The sequence below is a fragment of the Pongo pygmaeus genome, chromosome X (genome assembly GCF_028885625.2).
Source record: "Pongo pygmaeus isolate AG05252 chromosome X, NHGRI_mPonPyg2-v2.0_pri, whole genome shotgun sequence".
Lineage (NCBI taxonomy): Eukaryota > Metazoa > Chordata > Mammalia > Primates > Hominidae > Pongo > Pongo pygmaeus.
The window spans coordinates 115,451,775-115,471,251 of NC_072396.2; the positions used below are offsets into that span (position 1 = coordinate 115,451,775).

General features: G+C 38.5%; 1 protein-coding gene across 11 annotated transcripts in view; it reads left to right on the forward strand.

The window, feature by feature from the left end:
- Nucleotides 1–19,029, forward strand: part of PAK3 (p21 (RAC1) activated kinase 3) — a 303,836-nt gene extending 284,807 nt beyond the window's left edge. For all 11 annotated transcript variants that reach the window (XM_054473196.2, XM_054473193.2, XM_054473182.2 and 8 more), the window contains 2 exons: nucleotides 8,135–8,272; nucleotides 12,036–19,029. In XM_054473196.2, coding sequence (XP_054329171.1) covers nucleotides 8,135–8,272; nucleotides 12,036–12,125 — 228 coding nt within the window. In that variant the 3' untranslated portion in view covers nucleotides 12,126–19,029. The remainder of the gene's footprint in view (nucleotides 1–8,134; nucleotides 8,273–12,035) is intronic.
- The last annotated feature ends 448 nt before the right edge of the window (nucleotides 19,030–19,477 follow it).

Consider the following 19,477-nt stretch of genomic DNA (forward strand, 5'->3'; position numbering starts at 1 on the left):
TATTATCAAAGAAAGAAAATTTTTAAATAAATTTAGTGTAGCTTAAGTGTACAGTATTTATAAAGCCTATGGCAGTGTATAGTAATGTCCTAGGCTTTCACATTCACTCACTAGTCACTCAGTGACCCTGAGCAACTTCTAGTGCTGCAAGCTCCATTCATAGTGTGTGCCCTACACAGGTGTACCATTTTTTATCTTTTATACCATATTTTTACTGTACTTTTTCTATTTTTAGATACACAAAGACTTAAACATGCTGCACTAGTCACCTACAGTATTCAATACAGTCACACGCTGTACAGACTTATAGCCTAGGAGCAATAGGCTGTACCATATAGCCTAGGTGTGTAGTAGGCTATTCAATCTAGGTTTGTGTAAGCGCACTCTATGATGTTCACAAAACGACGAAATTGCCTAATGATGCATTTCTTAGAATGTATTCCCCATCATTAAGCAATGCATGGCTGTATTTACATGGCATTTACATTGTATTAGGTTCATAAACAATCCAGAGATGATTTAAAGTATAGGGGAGGCTGTGCATAGGTTTTATATGAGGAACTTAAGCATCCATAGATGTTGGTATCTAAAGGGGTTCCTGGAACCAATCCCCCATAGATACCGAGGAATGACTAGTGTGTGTGTGTGTGTGTGTGTGTGTGTGTGTGTGTGTGTGTGTGTACTAGACACTGGGCAATATACAATACTGTATGAAACCCCTCTACCTCTCTGAGTGGGTACCTGCCCTTTGTTCCTCATTTCCAAACAGGTAGAGAATGATTGACCTCAAGAGGACCCATTTCCTCTGTACAGGCAGAGGTGGATCAATTAAACCAGTAGCTTATACACAGTGTGCTTCACTCCTTGAAGAGCCAATGTCTGCCTTTTCTAGGAGCACTCCCATAACAGAGACTGGAAACAGTGAGACGTGGTATTATGCAGTGGTCAACAGCATGAACTCTGGATTCATACTCCCTGGATTCAAATACTAGTTGTGTGACATTGGGCAAGTTCTTCTTTTTATCTCCACAAGCCTCAGTTTCTTCTCAATTGGAGATCAAAATAGAACTTATTATAAACAGTCTAAAACTTCAGGGGTTTATTTGTGAATTGCACAAGCTAATAGTATCATTCAGTAAAAGTTATCTATTAATACTTTCCATGGATATAACATTTATACAGATATCAAGATATCAATGAATAGCCCTCTTATAGTTCAGTTACATTGTATGTTAAGTCGACTTTTAGGGCTGGGCTGGAGCCCTCTCACCATGTGTAATATGATTTCCATAGTAAAATGTGTTTTGCATCTCAAATATTCAGCCTACAAAGAAATGTTTGTACTGCACCCTAACCTCTTTGTAAAGTGAGTCTTTATATTGTGCTGGGGCCCCTCATGGTTGCTAACATGTTTCCATGTAAGTCCTCTGGTTTGTTTTCTAATTTCTTAACTTAAACTTTATAAACTGTTGTAATGAACTGAAGTCACAAACTAAAGCTTTTTAATTAAGTGGTTAGTCCTGTTGCAAAACTGCCTTAATAACAATTTATTGAGTACATATGGATTGTGGGGGGACTTCTTTGGAGAAATGTGGTAACTTCTATAATGACTGCTTTGATCTTTTTTAACTGAGGAAATTGTTAATATAGTAAATTGAATTATCCCTTAAACTTGGTAACCTAGTTTTCTCTTAGTACTTAGGTAAATTCAGTTGCACATCAGTGTCAGTGAAAACTTTGATGTTTGTGTGTTATTACCAAGATATTTAGAGTTATTATGAAGAATTCGAGAACATCAGAAACTTCTAGGTAATGCTTATATCACAAGGAAGAAAGCCACCATTTTTCTGGCCAAAGGTTGTATTTCTAACATTATAAATAAGGTCCGTAGGTTATGGGGCCTATATTGCCTCACCTCAGGAAGAAAGCAGATCTTGTTAAATGATATAATAGATTAATCAAGAGTACCTTTTCTGTTCAAGAACAGCCAGAGAAAATAAGTTTTTGAACTATGTTTCAAATTCCAGAGAACACTTTTTTTCTTCCCTTTCTCTATGGGTCTTTCTGCATTGGCCATGTTTTAGTCATCTTTTTCCAGTTTTCCCTCCCTTTGGTGATGACATCCCCTTACATACACTATTCATACAGCTCTCTTCCTTCTCCCACACTGAACAGTGGGGTCATCAGAAGTTATTACATGCCAGGCCTGTTCAGCTCAGAAAAGGTGCTATTTTTCATTTTCTGCATATCTTCTTAGATTTTAATAGGTCACTTTTAGATTCTGAGCTTTAATACTTATGTATATAAGTCTGTTATAGTCTCAGCTCAGTTAAATTTAAACATTTTGGCTATTTTGTCCAGCAACAAAAACATTTATTGAGCACCTATTTTCAGCAAGTTGTCACAAAATCCACAGTTGGTTATAACACAGCTCCTACCTTCCATGGGCTCACAATCTAGGAAGGAAGACAGACCTGTAAACAAATAACAAGTGTTCATATATAATACAATGTAAAAATAGACATATAAACCAAGAACTATCAGAGTTCAAAGAAGGAAATGGCTAATTCCATCTGCAGGGTGACCATAGAACTATCCTGGTTTGCTTGAGATTGAGGGACACAAAACCTTCCACACTAAAACCCAGGATAGTCACCAGAAAACCAGAGTGATTGGTCGCCATGTTTACCTACCTAGGAGAGATGGAGAAGACTTCAAAGAGGAGATGGCATTTTAACCAGTGCTTGAAAAGCAAGTTTAGCAGGCACTTAAGGCAAATGAGGATAGCATTTTAGGCAGCAATGAAAGGCATTTCCTATTCAGGGAATGATGAACAAATTGGTGTGAGTAGTATGTGAGCTTCAGCCAGTGTGTATGTGTGTGGCGGGGCAGGAGAGGAGTTGGGAGAAGGGCCCTAGGGTGAGAAGAGAACAGATGGAAACTGGAACTGGAAAGGTGGGCAGGGGGCAAATCATACAGGACTGCCTAAGGAATCTTTATTATGTCCTGTGAATCGGTAGTTTTCAAACAACTATAATGATCCTCTGGTTCCAGTGAAACCTTGCTTGGAAGCACAAATAAATGGAGAAAAATGCACAAATTTTCCGATTGAAAAAGGTATGTGGGCTGGACGCAGTGGCTCACGACCTGCACTTTGGGATGCCGAGGCAGGTGGATCATGAGGTCAGGAGATAGAGAGCATCCTGGCCAACATGGTGAAACCCTGTCTCTACTAAAAATACAAAAATTAGCTGGGCATGGTGGTGGGTGCCTGTAATCCCAGCTACTTGGGAGGCTGAGGCAGGAGAATCGCTTGAACCCAGGAGGTGGAGATTACAGTGAGCCATGATCGCACCACTACACTCCAGTCTGGCAACAGAGCAAGACTTCGTCTCAAAAAAAAAAAAAAAAAAGGAAAAAGAAAATGTATGTGTTGGGGAGAGTCTTAGAATCTCTCCTCCTCTCTGTCTTCTTTTCCCTCTTAACTGCTCTTAAGAGGAATTTTGGGGAGCACAGTTTGAAAACCACCTCTGTGGACCATGGGGAGTGACAAAAAATTTTAAAGCAGGAAGTGAATGACATAATGAGACCTGTGATTAGATAAGATTGTTAAGGAGGATGAACTGAAGAATAAAAAGGCTTGAATAGTGGAAAAACGGTTAGGAGGTTATCGTAACTTTGGAACCATCTGAAAGAAGCCCGACTTTAAACAAAGACAATAGGGATAGAGAGAAGTGGATGGGTATGAAAGACATTTCTAAAGGTTGCATTAATAGAACCTGGTGGACTATTTATAATAAGGGTGTGGAGCGGGCAAGATTGCTGGGTGAGGAAGAAGGGGGAAAAGATGATTATATGGTTTCTTACTTAACATTAGAAGCAACCAACTAGTATATGGGAAATCTCTAGCCTAATTTCTAATAGCCACTTTATTTTCTTTGAGTTTTCATTAGCTCAGATAAAACCAACATGTTATCACTCACGCCCAGAACTATTGTCCTTAATCTTTCTTCATCTAATACTTGACTTTGCTAGTAAAACCCTTTTTGTTGTCATTGTTTTATTGGCTACAACTGTATTTGTCTCTCATTAGCTGGGTAGTGGGTAGCAATTTTCTTTTTTTTACTAAGAGAGTCCCCAGCTTACTCACAGGATGTGTTCCAAAAGTACATTTTTAAGTTAATTATTTGGACCTCAGAGTGCATTTTCCCATAGAAGTGGCATTATACATAGTGATTAGGTTCCCAGGCCAGTCCACAAAAGCCAGTTTAGCCCATATATAACTGAAAGTGTGGATTTTTGCAATGGAAATTAGTGGGAAATAATACTGTTGCAATTAAAATGAAAACAATAGTTGCAAAAGAAATAGTCTGGGTTTTTGTTTCCCTCAAAGGGTAGGGCTTGATGAAAAGCAGGTTTAATCCTAGGAAGACAAAGAGAAATAGATGGGGATTTTTGTGTAAATTGGACACTGCAGCTTTTTAACTGTATTTTCTAAATAATGTTTTGGAGGTTTTAAAATAATAAAAGCAACTGTGTCCATTGTAGAAAATTTGAAAAATTAAAAAATATATTTCAAAAATTAAGTCACCAACAATCCTACCATACAGAGAGAACCAGTGTTCACAAATTGGTGTGTTTCAGCCTTTTTCTTACTGCATGCATTTTTTAATCAGTTCACCAATAGTAATTATGGTGCATCGACATGATGAACTATTATGCAGCTCTTAAAATGATATTTATGAAGAATTTTTAAAACATCCAAAAATATTTATGACATAGTGTTGAGCAAAAGGCAACCTTGCATTGGATACCTTGTTTAGGGATGAGGGAGTATAAGCAGATCAACACTAATCAACCAGGGCTGGAGTCTGCTGTTAGGCCACCAATCCAAACCTCCTACTATCAGACCCACCCCCTAACAAAAACTACAGCCAGACCTTTTTGTTGAAGTTCTGAGGAGGACGTAAGGGTTCTTTGAAGTACTGTAGAGGTTCATAGCACTGGCTCTTCATTACTTCAGATTTTCCTTCAAATTACAAGGTTTTCTTCTCCCTTGATGTACTATTTCACTAGCACTACTCAGGCTTAACAACTATGATTAAGGTCATTTTTTTGGATTCATAAATGGAATGGAAAAAAGGCCAAGTATTTCCTTAGGTAATTATGCATAGATTGAAGAGAGATGAGAAGGACTTGGGTAGAGAAGATGTGTATGTACTTTAAAGGAAGAAAATTATGTGGAATAGAATATATTAAGCTAAGAATGGTGAAAGTAAAGTGAGAAAATGAGACAGTATAGCATGAATACAGACCTACAGAGAGCGGAAACGAGTCTGGGAAAGGAAGAAAGGTGTGCTTGTTTAGGTCTGGGCTTGGCTACAGAGCAGGAAAAAAAGCAAGAACAGTGACTTTGGGGAAGTTGTAGCCAGCTGAAATAAAAGTTTTAGGAGGAGGCAGTGAATGCAATTTATAGCAACTGATTTTCTTTTAATAAAGGAATAAAGATGTTTGGGAGGACAGGTGCTTCAAGCACTAATCATCCAAGAACAAAAGCAGTTTGAACTTAATTGACTATATCTGCTATGATTGTGCACTATTCGATTTTAGCCCAATCAGTGATTTTCTAAAAGCATCCCATCTCCTTTTAGTCAAAACTGGATTTGTCACTGACTTGTATTTTGGCATGGGAGTCCTAATAGCTACCACCTGCATTTCCTGTTCATCAATGAAGGTATTGAATATTACAAAGGAATGAGAGTTGGGGGAAAGGAAGATGTTCATTTCATGGGGGTGAGGGATGTATTTACATGTGGGTTTTTAAGTGTACAGTACTAGAAGGAAAAGCCAGAAGTTTCCGTGCACTCTAGAGAAGCATATGGCATTGTAATTCTCACACATCGCTATGGAAGACAATCTCCTATGGAATTCTGTGGCTCCTACCTTTGGTGTACATACGACGCAGAGATTCTGAGTTATTTTGTGTGAATTGGGCTCCAGGTTCTCAGCCAGGGATTCTCATTGTTGGTTGTAAATTGGAATCACCTGGAGAGCTTAAAAATATTGGCACCTAGGTTCTGTTCCCAGAGGTTTTTACTTAATTTTTCTGGGGGTGAGAACTGAGCATGGGGATTTTCTAACTCTCCCCAAGTGATTCTAATGTTCAGACAAGTCTGGGACCCTCTAGTTTAGCCCATTGCTTAATTACTTGGGTGGATTAAACCAGTTGTTTTTAAAGTGTTGTCCTGGAACCAGCAGCTTCAACATCAACAGGACACTTATTAGAATGCAAATTCTTGGGCCCCTGCTCATATTTACTGAAACTCTTGGGGTGGCTCAGAAACCTGTGTTTTAACAAACCCTCTGGATGATTCTGATGCGTGCTATAAAGTTGACAGCCACTAGATTAAACAGTTGTTCCTGACCCTTTCTAAAGTACATCTGTGGGAGTTGCTAAAAAGAAGAGATGTCTTCAAGAGCTGATGAAAACTGGCCTGCAAAAGGACTTTTATAGAAATACCTGTAATAATAATAATAATAGAAGCTAGAGTAGAGAAAGGGGAAAGGGGATGATAATTTGCTGCAAAACCTGGACAAGTTCAGGAGGGAACATGTCTTCATAAGAGTTAGGGGGTTTGTTGCATGGGCTGGTAAAACCCTGGCAGTACCTGCAGGCAAACTCCTACTTATTCTTCAATACCGTTTTAAAATGTCAGCCTCCTCTGTGAAGCTTTCTCTGAGCTCTGGTGTAAACTACTTCATCCTTGTGTTTACTTAGTGCTTTCTAGTTTCCTCGATTAGCTCTTGGCCCACTGTACTGTAGCTCTCTATATATGTCTGTCTCCGTCACTAAACTGTGTGATCCTTCAAAGCAAGATCACTGTCTTATTCATCCTTAGCTCTCCAGTGTCTAATAAACTATCTGGTACATACTAAATGCTCTTGAATTGTTTGCTTAGAAGAGGGATCAGTAATGGTTAGCTTTCTTGTATCAAGAACCTTCAGCTGGGCGCAGTGGCTCACACCTGTAATCCCAGCACTTTGGGAGACCGAGGTGGGTGGATCATTTAAGTTCGGGAGTTCAAGACTAGCCTGGCCAACATGCTGAAACCCCATCTCTACTAACATGGTGATGTGTGCCTGTAATCCCAGCTACTCCGGAGGCTGAGGCAGGAGAATCACTTGAACCCAGGAGGCGGAGGTTGCAGTGAACTGAGATCGTGCCCTGCACTCCAGCCTGGGCAACAGAGCAAGACTCCGTCTCAAAAAAAAACCTTTGAAAGATGGGTTTACCTTTGTGAATTAATCGTAGTCCTGAGTTCAACTCTGACTGGAAGACTAGAGACATTGATTCTCTCGGGACATCATGACTTGATGTCTTTTAGTGGGGGCCTTATACCACAAAGCTCTCAGAGAAATATACAATTATTATTTTACCATGATAATTGTCAGGTGCCAAGACTACTATTGTCATTTTTTCCTCATATTTCCTCTCATTGTAGGTGCACCTTCATGGGAAATCTAATTAAAATCAATAGGGATACAGCTGCCACAGGGTAAAAGTATTTGAGTTCTTGGGCCCCACAGCTTGCCTCTCTCATCCAGGCACTGGCATCTTCTGGTTCATTGTACTTCCCTAATTCTATAATGTACTCTCTTCATTCCACATCTATTCACAAACATTCTTCAAACAAGATAAGCACTTAGTAAATTACAATTACCTTTCCATTGCACTTTCCCAAGGTTATACTCAGATCAAAATGAATGGATGTATGTGTATTCCCCAAGCCTTTAGAGAAACAGATTTACAGGCAATCCTTTGGTTTAATTTTCTAGGTACTTAATCATATATTCATTATATGTGGGTTTTTAATGGCTTAACTCTCAGAGAACAACCATATAACCTTATTTTTAAGTTTTTGGAGGTAGGACGACACTTCACTGTCACCTCAGTTACTGCCAATATTAATCATTTCTAAATGTTATAGAAACTTTGAAATATATGTGTCATTCTCTAAAGTGGAATTATTAAGACCCAGAATGTAAACCAGAAGAAACTGGATTTTTGCCTTCTGTGCCAACCCATGATTTTAATATGTATGTGCTGAATGGATTTTTCTATTTTTTTCTACAGGCATTGTATCTGATAGCCACTAATGGAACCCCAGAGCTCCAGAATCCTGAGAGACTGTCGGCTGTATTCCGTGACTTTTTAAATCGCTGTCTTGAGATGGATGTGGATAGGCGAGGATCTGCCAAGGAGCTTTTGCAGGTGAAAATAAAATAGGACAATTACAAAGACAGGCATTATACTCAGCTTTTCCATCTCAATGTGTGACAGAGAGCTCTGTCAAGAGATCTCTAGAGTTAGGTTATTACCATTTTATTTTAGACCACAGGCACATAACTATAGGCACGCATCTAATACATGATTGACTGACATGTTGCCTTTCTTCTGAGAAGTTGGCAGTGTAATCTGTAAATCTCTTTTGTTCTTCCTGGAGTCTTATTTTGCAAGGAAAAAAAAAGCAATGTGACCCTCTGGTGTTGGTGTTTTGTTCTAAACTTTACTTGTGCCCCTGGATGTTGTATGCAGGTGCTCTTGGCCGGAGGTAATTCTCTACATAACTATGCAATTATTTCCATGGCATTTGCTACTCTAATGCTTTACTGGTCAAAGCCCCTTTGCTTGTGATGCCAATTGGCAGGCACCTGCTTGCCTGGGTGAGTACCATCCAGTGGTGAGTGCCTCTGTAACCATTTGTCCTTTTCATGGCTCTCAGGGATTAGTATATATGAGGAGGAATAATACTTACTATGTACCAAATTCTTTCAATAAATTATTTCATTTTTATAACAACTCTATAGGGTAGGCGTTATTATCCCATTTTATAGATGTAAAAGTTGAGACTCACAGCTCTTGAATGGCAGAGCTGGGATATGAGCCCTGAATTGTCTGACTTTCCACCACACATCACACACAAACCAATTTAGATAAAAATATGTCTTTATTTGATAAAGCAGTACGTGCCTAGGATTATACACATAGCTTCACTGCTGGGGAGTGTTTCTCAGGGACATGTATGAAGACATTTAACATCTAAGAACAATGACTGCTATTTTTCTTTGTGATTTTGAACACATAAGCCAATTAAACAGAAGGTGCAACACTTGGTTATACAGCGCATTAACCACAGATTGTCTGTTCTAGCCTACCCCCTGAAAGAAAAACCTGTTCCTGTTGCTTCTGAACTCCTTCCAGAGACAGAGCTGCACCCAGGCAAAAACTATCCCACCCTAACTCAGATCATACCTGGAATAAACCTATTTGGAGAAACTGAAGAGACTACATCTTTTCTTTTCTGCTACCTGCAAGCATTTCACAGGTTATCACAGGGCCCTAAAATGTCAAATCTGGAATGGCCCTTTGTTAATCCTCTAATTAATCCAGCCTCAAATTACAGATGAAAAGTCAACTTTTAAGTACATCACTTTTATATCTTTTCACCCCTCCCACCACTCCACATACACATTCTGATACACATTCCTCTTATATCTTCTTTTAAGGATAATTGAAGGTGTAGGTTCTCTTCAATTGGCTATCCAGATAAATGTGGCTATCCAGCTAAATAGATCATTAAATCAATTATCTAGTTAATTCATTCCCCAACAATACTTTTATATGAACCAGTCAGATAACTGATACAAAATTGTATTTTGAGTCTAAATTGAATAGTTTATTGCGTCTTTTCATTTTATACATGTAAGCAATAGCTTGTATTTCTCTTTGAGTCCGTGCGACTCCATTCTCTGACTCTAGCCTATTATTGCCATTTTCAAGATTAGAAAGGGGAGAGATGCATGACATTCACCCCACTGGAAGGCTGGAGAAAAGACACAGGTCTTCAATATTTGTGTGTCTTTCTGTATGACCTAAGACAGTTCTCTGTCCATCAATTGATATTTATTGAGCAACTTCCATTTGTAAAGCATAAGTGCAGTGGGTGATACAAACCTATTAAAAGGCATGATTCCTCCATTTAAGAAGTTCACAACCTTCTTAGGTACATGAAAATATAATGCAAAGCTGTTTAGAGACTCATTCAACCCAAAGAGCTGTTCAAATAGTAAATGATATGGTTGATTAGAGAAATACTTCTGTAAGCTAGGGGTGATCAGAAAATGTCTGCAAACAGGAAAGAGGTCTTCTGGGCCTTAAAGAAGTGATCAGTTTTAGATAAGTTGAAGAAAATAAGGGAAGGGATTTCAAATGGAAGGAAGTGTTAGGGTATAACCAAAGACATATGGGCAAGGTCTACAGGAACAGAACCTAGAAAGTGTAGCTGAAATAAAGAGTTCAAGTAAAGAAGCTGCAGGAGATAATCCTGTGGTGGGCCTTGAACACCAGGCTTAAGAGTTGGGGCTGTAGGCAGTGGGGAAACACTGAAGATGTCTGAGGGACAAGCATGATGACAACTTTGTTTATGAAGATTAATCTGGTGGTATGTGGTAAGAATTAGCAACAGGAAAAAATGGAGACAGGGAGACCAAGGGGGAGTTATTATAATTTGGGATTAAGATGATTAGGACTGAATTAGAAAAAGCAAGAGATGGCCAGACATGATTGCTATGCCTGTAATCCCAACACTTTGTGAGGCCGAGGCAGGCAGATCACCTGAGGTCAGGAGTTTGAGACCAGCCTGGCCAACATGGTGAAATGCTGTCTCTACTAAAAATACAAAAATTAGCCAGGCATGGTGGCATGCGCCTGTGATCCAAGCTACTTAGGAGACTGAGGCAGGAGAATCACTTGAACCTGGGAGGCAGAGGTTGCAGTGAGCTGAGATTGTGCCACTGCACTCCAGCCTGGGCAACAGAGCAAGACTCCATCTCAAAAAAAATAATAATAATAATAAGCAAGAGATAAATGTAAGAGACGTTGAGAAGAGAGTACCCAGTAGCTTATTGCATTTAGAACATAAAGAAGAGGAAGACAAAAGTGACTTCAGGCTATCAAGTCAATGGTAGCATTCAGCAAGAGGACAAGTGATGTAAGACAATATAATAGCTAACATTTCTTGACCCTGTGTAACTTACAAGGGATTGCCACTTACCTCATTTAACCATTTTAATAAACAGAGATGAGGATTTAACCTAAGTGCTCTGACTCCAAAGCCCCTATAGCTTACATTACACAAGATTGCCCTGCTTGTGAGACTGTAACATAACTTTTTAAATGTTGAATTTAAAGTGACGGAAGAAAATCCCATAGGAAATATCCAGCAGGAAAACTAGGACCAGAGTTCAGGAAAGAGATCAGGTCACATACTATGGATTTAGGAGTCATCTCCATAAAGCTGATGGTGGGTTGAAACCATGAAAGAGAATGAGATCTGTAAGAAATTAAATTAAAAAAAGAAGATTATGACAGCCAAGTTCTCATGAGTGGGAGGTAGGAGGAGGAAGTGAAACCAGGGAAGAAAATGGAGCTGGAATATTCAGTGCACATGCGCATGGAAGAGACCCAATATGGTAGAATGTCACAGGTTTCTGAGGCAAAATAAATAAATTTAAAAAATTCAAAGAAGGAAGGGATATTCACTTTAATTAAGTACTGCAGAGGGGCCAAAAGAGAAATGGTAGAGGCACAGCTATTGGGTTTAGCAGTTAGTAAGTCATTGGTTTCAGGACAGAGTTCTTTAGTGGTTAACTAAATATACTTTTTCCAAGCATGACAGCTTCTCTAGATAAATTTATCAGTTTAGGAAAATCAGAGAGTCAGACTGTTGCAAACACAGTGAGATTTTTACAAGATCCCTCAGTTTCTCACTCTGCCAGTCAGCTTCCAGAGGATTTCATGGCATTGAAGTACAAAAACATCTGAAGGACAAAAGCTGGCACCGTTTTTAATTAAATGATATTTAATTGGGTATTCAAAATATATCTTAATTAAAAAGGGCTGCTTGAAAATGTAAAGTAATATACTTGTTGAAGGAAAGAATTCCAATAATTCCTCTTTTTCCTTCCTTTTGCAGCATCCATTTTTAAAATTAGCCAAGCCTCTCTCCAGCCTGACTCCTCTGATTATCGCTGCAAAGGAAGCGATTAAGAACAGCAGCCGCTAAGACTGCAAGCCTTACACCTCACCATCTCCCTCATGAGTAAGACTGAAACAAAACTCTGCTGCAGGAAAGATGGAAGAAAAGACAGTCAGATGGGGTGGGGGTTCTTTACCTTTCAAATGAATAGAAACTTCTTATAAGCCTTTTTCCTACTCCCTCAGATTATGTAATTTATTTGTAAGCCTGAATCGCAGCCCAAACAGGGCAGCAATGTTGAAGTGACCATAAAGTGGTCACTTCCACCGTGAAGCGAAAGAGCCAGTAGTGAATCCCCTCATTTTGTGCATTCACTTTGAAGAAAAAGGTTTCTCAAAGATGCACACTCCCTCTTCATAGTGTTGTGTTTGTTTTTAAGTTAGAGAGTAGTCCCTCTTGCATTCAAACCTCCTTCAAAACTCCTTACCCAGTGTGATGTTTTTCACTTGCATTGTCATTAGATGTCCAGAAAAAAAAAAGATGTCAAAATGTTTTTCTAAAAAAAAGAAAGCAAAAAAAGTAAGGCAAAAAAAAAAAAAAACAAAACAAAAACAAAAAGAAAACAAAAACAAACAAACAAAAAAATACCAGAGCAAGTACTGTGTGAACATGTGGAAGTCCATGCCCTAATAGAGTTGCAATTTTTTATTCTTCTATAGTGGTGGCTTGGTTTGTGTACCTATTTTTCTGCATTTGTATTGGAAAAGGTTTCTTTTAAGACATTTTCCAAAAGTGGAGAGGAATATGTGTGTTCAGGAAGGGCTTTCAAAAAACTGTATATCTAAATAAAGCTCAAACGGTGAAATCCTGTCACATTTTCACAATGATGCTTAAAAGATAGTTGAGTAAACCAGGTTGTTAATCTCCTTAATACCTGAAAGAGGACACACTGAAACTGTGACATCCTGCTAGGTGAGTTCAGGTTCTGAACCTAGGAAATCCTCATAGGAGAAACCACATTTAAACAAAGATGGGACTTTCTCTGACAGCCAAAATCAGATACATGTAGAATACTGAAATCCTTGTTGGACATTAAGTAAACAAAGATAATGATACCTAAATTAATCCTCTCGTGTGCTTATGAAACATATGCACTGTAAAATAGGCATACCAGGAGGAAATAGATCCATTAACCATCATTTACTTATGATACAAATTATTTATTTTGACAATTTATGACATTTAAAAAAGTTTTTTAAAGATCTAGAGAAAGGTGATACAGTAAACATTCAACTCTGTAAGAAATGGGAGATCAGTGAAGGCTACATCCCAATCAATATTGGGCTCTAAGTACTTCTTCCCATTTTCCCTATGTATCACCTATTTCTGTTTTGGAATATGGTGTGTTCCTGCTTAGTTCTTTGGGCTTTTGAATATCAAAAGCATATTCATAAAGGTCTTGAAATTCTCTCCAGTGGAAAATAATTTTAACTTACAATCATATCCCAAGAAATGTCAGTCCAACAGAATTCCTTATATGACTTGGGGAAAATAACAAAATTTGACTATTATTTCACCATATATCTATTTATTAAAAGTTTAGCAGTTGGCACTTCCTGAATCTTCTGAGAGTAGAAAAATATCTGCGGAGTGTCTGTGTAGAAAACGATATGCCTCTCTTTTGAGTGTATTGACAATTTTGTAAATTACAGAAAGTTGTTTCTCTAAGCCTTTGAAAAACTAACAATTTGTGTTATAGAAGGCTTCTTAATTTGTAGTATAAATGAATCTAAACAGAACCTATGTACATTCAGCAAGAAGGGGAAAGAGATCAGTTACATAGGCCTCTCTCCTTCTTTGCCAAGGTACATCCATCCATCTAACCATCCATGTATCCACTTCTTAAAATGAAAGCACTTTCTTTAGAGTTTCAGCAAACTATATAGTGTACGTGTTTATGTTTAGGAGATGACCCCACTGGTGTATTTCCTATTTTCCCTATTGTTTTCTTTGACTGTAAAAGTTGGGAGAGGCTTGACCTCCTCCCCCTGAAAATGTCCACAGTGGGATAAAACAACAAATGTGAAAAGAAAATGAAATGGTAATATTAATTTGAAGCATACTATGTTATACTTTGCAAAAAGGAATCTAGGCCTGTAATTTTTACTGCCACACTGCTCTAATGAGAGAGAGAGGCCTTAATTTTGATTTCATTTAAAAATAAGTACTTTAAAAATTTTTTCACTCATAGTGCCGGGAAATTCAATGAAATCCTGGGATGCAAATAAAAATCAGTACATTAGTGACTCTGTCCTGCCAGTGGAGAGAGCCCAAAACCTGGTTAGGAAACCCTATTCATCAATTAGCATCCCTTACATGTTGAGAAGGCCTTTTTTGTTGTTGTTATTTTGGAGACCTTGGAGCAGTGACCCTTCAGATCACTGTAGGCAGAGAAATGGCTTCTCTCTTATGCTTTCAGTTCAGCATATTAACAATGAGGAGCCAGGTACTTCTTTACTACCACTTTGTACCAAGATTTGATAATAATATATCCCAGGAGGCATTACTCTTATAAATTTGTATTTATGTAAATTTTCAAATGAGAACAGCTTCTAAAGCCCCTTCCCTGTATTGGAGAGTTATGTATATTTCTAATAAGTATTAGAAAGAAGCTGTTTCTCATGCCACAATGATGCTGAAGGATTCACATTTGGTACAATCGAGTAACTTGAACTCCAGACTGTTAACAGTTTATTCTCTTTCCCTGGATTTTTTTAGTTCATCTTGACATAGATGAGTCTATCCAAATCTTTGATGTTGCTAGTGTGCCCTGAGATAGCAAGGGCACACCCTTCAATGTTGATTCCAAAATGTCCTGAGATAGGAATAGGGCAGTGGGAAAGTCAGGGAAGGGTGAGAAGCACAGTAGAGATTATTTATTTAAAAAAGGAAAGAACGTTAATGTTGTTAGCAAGGATCCAGTGCGTTGTCATAATCCCATGAGGATTTTCAGATGACACAATCCCCTCAAATCAGTCACCATGTTGGGTAATGACTTCGTTCTTGCTGATCTCGTGTGTGTGTCGTTGTAAATATTTGTGTGTCCATGTTCCATTTTGGCTACTGGATGGCCAAGCCATGTAAGAAGATTTAACTCACGTATTTATTCTTTATGTTATTCAGATTTCTTTCAGGCTTGTGAACTGCACCCCAATGTTTGAGTTTAACCACCTGATCCTTACATCTATCCCTCCCCGGTGAAGCACATTCCATTGCTAAAAGAAAAAGAAATATGAAATTGCTTCCTGTTGTCTGTATAACTGTTTTGATAGTTTGAGATGTTTGTCTATAAATGATATTTCTCAGCTCAAAAATCGTGTAAATAATTATATTCCTTTGCTCAATGGGTTGTTTATTTCTAATGAGGCTGCCAGTTCTGAGAGATTCTATAATATCACTTTTAAATAACATAAACAGGGATTACAACTATGTAAAAAGAAATGCATATGGACAAAGACTGGGAACATAGATAATTGAAATCAGTTGTGTTAGGGTGGTGGAATTACGTGAATTTTTTTTCTTTTTAAAATTTTATTTGATATTGTTATAATATTGCTTTATAATAAATAAACAGCAGAAAGGGAACTATAGACACATAGAAAAGATGCCAGAAGCAGATGCCTTCTGGCCAGAGCCCAGAGCATGCAGGGCACAGATATTTGCTAGTTACAATTATTCCATAGGCTTTATGCTTGCCTGGGTGCTGAGGTTGGCACACGCTCAGGTATGGCACACGCTTTCTTAGGAGACTATTATCTATAAGTTAAAGCTAGGGAGATGTCACTATTAGAACTCCAAACACACTCTTCTGCTTTAAAACAGGCTGTCTGCCCTCTGCTTTGGTATGGCATTCAGGTGTCTGTTTTGTGGTTGCTTTAGATTGGAGGGGTGACCATTTTATTAGCCCTCTTGCAGATATTGCCTTTCTGGAACATTTTAACAGACTCTCAGGTTGAATTTTGGAGGAATAGAAGGATAAAATCCCCAGCTCCCATCATTTTCTTGTCCAACAGGATAACACTGTATATCATTCAGGTAGGATTCTTCTTTTAATAACCAATAGGGCAAGTCCCACTAATTTCAATAGAAATTATGACTTGCAATTAAAAGCTGACTTTGAAATCATTAAACAAATATGTAGGACTGTCTCTGCCTGTTGGCATTCAGTTATAGTTCTGTTAATTTTGGCTTGGGATGGTCTCCATGTGCTTTCTTCTGCCTATTTATAGGTTGTTTGCAGTAGTTGTGATTTTTAAAGAGCAAGGGAGACCATCTAACCAAAGGAGAACTTCCTTCTAACTCACCAAAGAAATTTTAGGTGAGAACTTTAATAATGAGGTAGTCACCTCAGATATGCTGCTTAGTTTCACTAAAAGCAGACCCTATACCTAGAGAAGTCACTGGCTTTTTATTGGTCATTCTCAATATAAAAATACTTAGGGGAGTCTTAACCCTGCCATCCCCGGTTGAATCTCTTGGTCTTTATCTAAGCTACTTGCAGTTAATATTCAGTTAAACAAAGGTATGGCCAGTAGTGCAAGTATCTCCCAGTCTCTGAGCTCTGAATAAGAGGACTGAAATTCAGCATTTGTAAACTGACAGTTTGATGGGCCTGCGATTTGAAGTGAACTCAGCACACAATTCTGAACATATATTTGCATGTGGACTGGGAAGGAAATAAATGGGAACTTGGAAATAATGGAATATTTCTCCTATGAAAGAATTTTTCATAGAAGATTTGTTTTTGATATAATCTTTCTGTTGGTTAGCTTTTAGTTTTTTCATTCCTTTTCTGATCCACACTCCTTTAAGTGACCAAATGAATATAACCCAACATGCATTGGGAATGTGTTTAATATTAAACAATGTCTAACTGAATCTGCAAATGCGGGAACTGAGATATCACCTCCATGTGCACACCTGTGTGTACGAGTATTCTATACAACTTGTAGCATTTACTGCCACTTAATTGGGTTGAACTTGCAAGATAAACTTTTAGAAACTGCTTAGTGCCATCGGAGTCTCCTTTAGAAGCTGCCATCAGGCAAATGCTATCCCATAATACCAGCAGTAAGGCAGGCACCATGTTCAACAGATTTAGTACCCAAGAGGAAATCAACAGCAATAGTAGAGAATGAGTCAGATGTAGTGGAATAAAGACTAGCCTAGGAAGAAGGAGCCCTGGAGTCTAATATGAGCTTCATTACTAAATTGCTATGTGACCGTTGGCAAGTCACTTAACCTCTCCATGGCTGTTTCCTCATCTGTAAAATAAGTGTATTGGACTAGATGATCTTTAGGGTCTTTCCAAAAGTCTAACAAACATTCTACGGCATTATAGGTTGCTTTGCAAATTCAGCCTGCTATAGTGATGGCAAATATCACATGTTTAAGCCTGAGTCTGTTATATTGCAGTTAAATAAAAGAACTATGTAAGATGATTTTTAAAATTCAAGCAAATGGGCCGGGTGCGGTGGCTCATGCCTGTAATCCCAGCACTTTGGGAGCCCAAGGCAGGCGGATCACCTGAGGTCGGGAGTTCGAGACCAGCCTGACCAACACAGAGAAACCCCATCTCTACTAAAAATACAAAATTAGCCGGGTGTGGTGGCGGGCGCCTGTAATCCCAGCTACTCGGGAGGCTGAGGTGGGAGAATCACTTGAACCCAGGAGGCGGAGGTTGTGGTGAGCTGAGATCATGCCATTGCACTCCAGCCTCGGCAACAAGAGTGAAACTTCGTCTCAAAAAAAAAAAAAAAACTCAAGCAAATGAAGTTCATAATAATAGGGGATGTTGATAAAACTTGTGGCAGCCTTCCAATTCATTTACAGTTGTTTCATTTTGTTTTTGTTTTAATGTCCATTTTCTTTTGACTGTTCCCAGTTTTCATTTTCCATACAGTCTGTATGTAAAGTCTGGTTTTCATTAAGCTGTGGCCAGTATTTGCCACTACAACAGAAACACACTGTCACACTTGCTAGAATATAACTGTACTTGGGCTTCTCCTTTCCTGTGAAGTAGTGCTGGGCTTTCTAGAGTTTAATTCTCAAGTGGCACAAGATAGCAGAGCCCATGCATTTTAATGGCTGAGACTGCTAAGAGTGAACCTAAACACTTACAAGTTGCAGAGAGAAATGAAAAAGTAATTACATGCTATTAGCATTGAGAAGTGTTGACAAATTAATTTGTTGGGAAACAAAGATAGCATTTCTGATGACAACTCCCACAGTGATTGGCCAGTTGTATGATGAGTACACTGCTGGAAAGAGGGTAAACTGGGAGTTAGTTAGTGGATGGTCCCAATGGCCTGCCTACAGCAGAGTGCCAACCAGCCCTGAGTACAAAATTCAAGTTCAGTGTGCGTGCTTGTGTGTGGTGTGCTTTATGGACCCGCAAATACCATATTCATTATTGATAAGATCTTCACAGAATCCTGTAACTATTAATGCATTGAGTTTTTAATCTCAGTACATCAGCCAGGAGGAGCCAGATCACAGGGTAGTGATGTCTACTGGGATTATACTCATAACATCTACACAAAACAAGTTGAGAAGGATTCACATTTTCATTGTTTATCAGAATTGTATCTCATTTGGCTGAGCATTACTTTTGTCAAAATGTGTTATCTGTAAACCATGTGTAGTGAAATTCTTCTGTAACTTTGGATTAAAGGTATTTATGGTCTTTTTGTTTGTTTGATTTTTAAGTAAGTTATTTCTTTTGTAGACCTGCTGATGGTGTGGTTCCATCCTTCTGACCTCAGCATCCAATCTTTTTAAGGATTTTTGTTTTCAATATTGTTATTTTAAATTGTGGTTGAAGCAATAGAAAATTGAAATATGGATTGTGCATGACTGTGTCTTGAGTGTAAAAATATTGCAGTTTGAAACTTGGACCTAAAGTATTGCAAATAAAAATGACAAACATCAATGAGCTATTGCTTCTGTCTTCTGTCACCTTCCCATCCACGCCCTCCCTTGGCATTGACCATTTTACCTACTTCACAGGTTAGAGGGTATCACCGTCTCATAGGTCTGGAGTCAGGGAAATGCCCAGCCTTGTGAGCCATACAGGAAATGCTCTGCAAATTCTGCTACTAAATAACTCGGACCCAGAGTCTCCATCTGATGTTTACATGGAGTAGCTCAGAGAGGTGAATGTGTATACTCAATGCAGGTCAGAAGCCTTGCAGATCACAAATGTAGATGAAGGGGAACTACCAAAAGAAATCATATGTAGTAAATAATTTGTTTTTGATCATCTTTCCACTTGGAAAATTCTGAACATGCAAAACCATCTGCACAATGTTTAGTTTTGTCTTATATCTGATACCAAAGTCCAGAGGTCACAGGAGGCATTTCAACCAACATTACTGAAA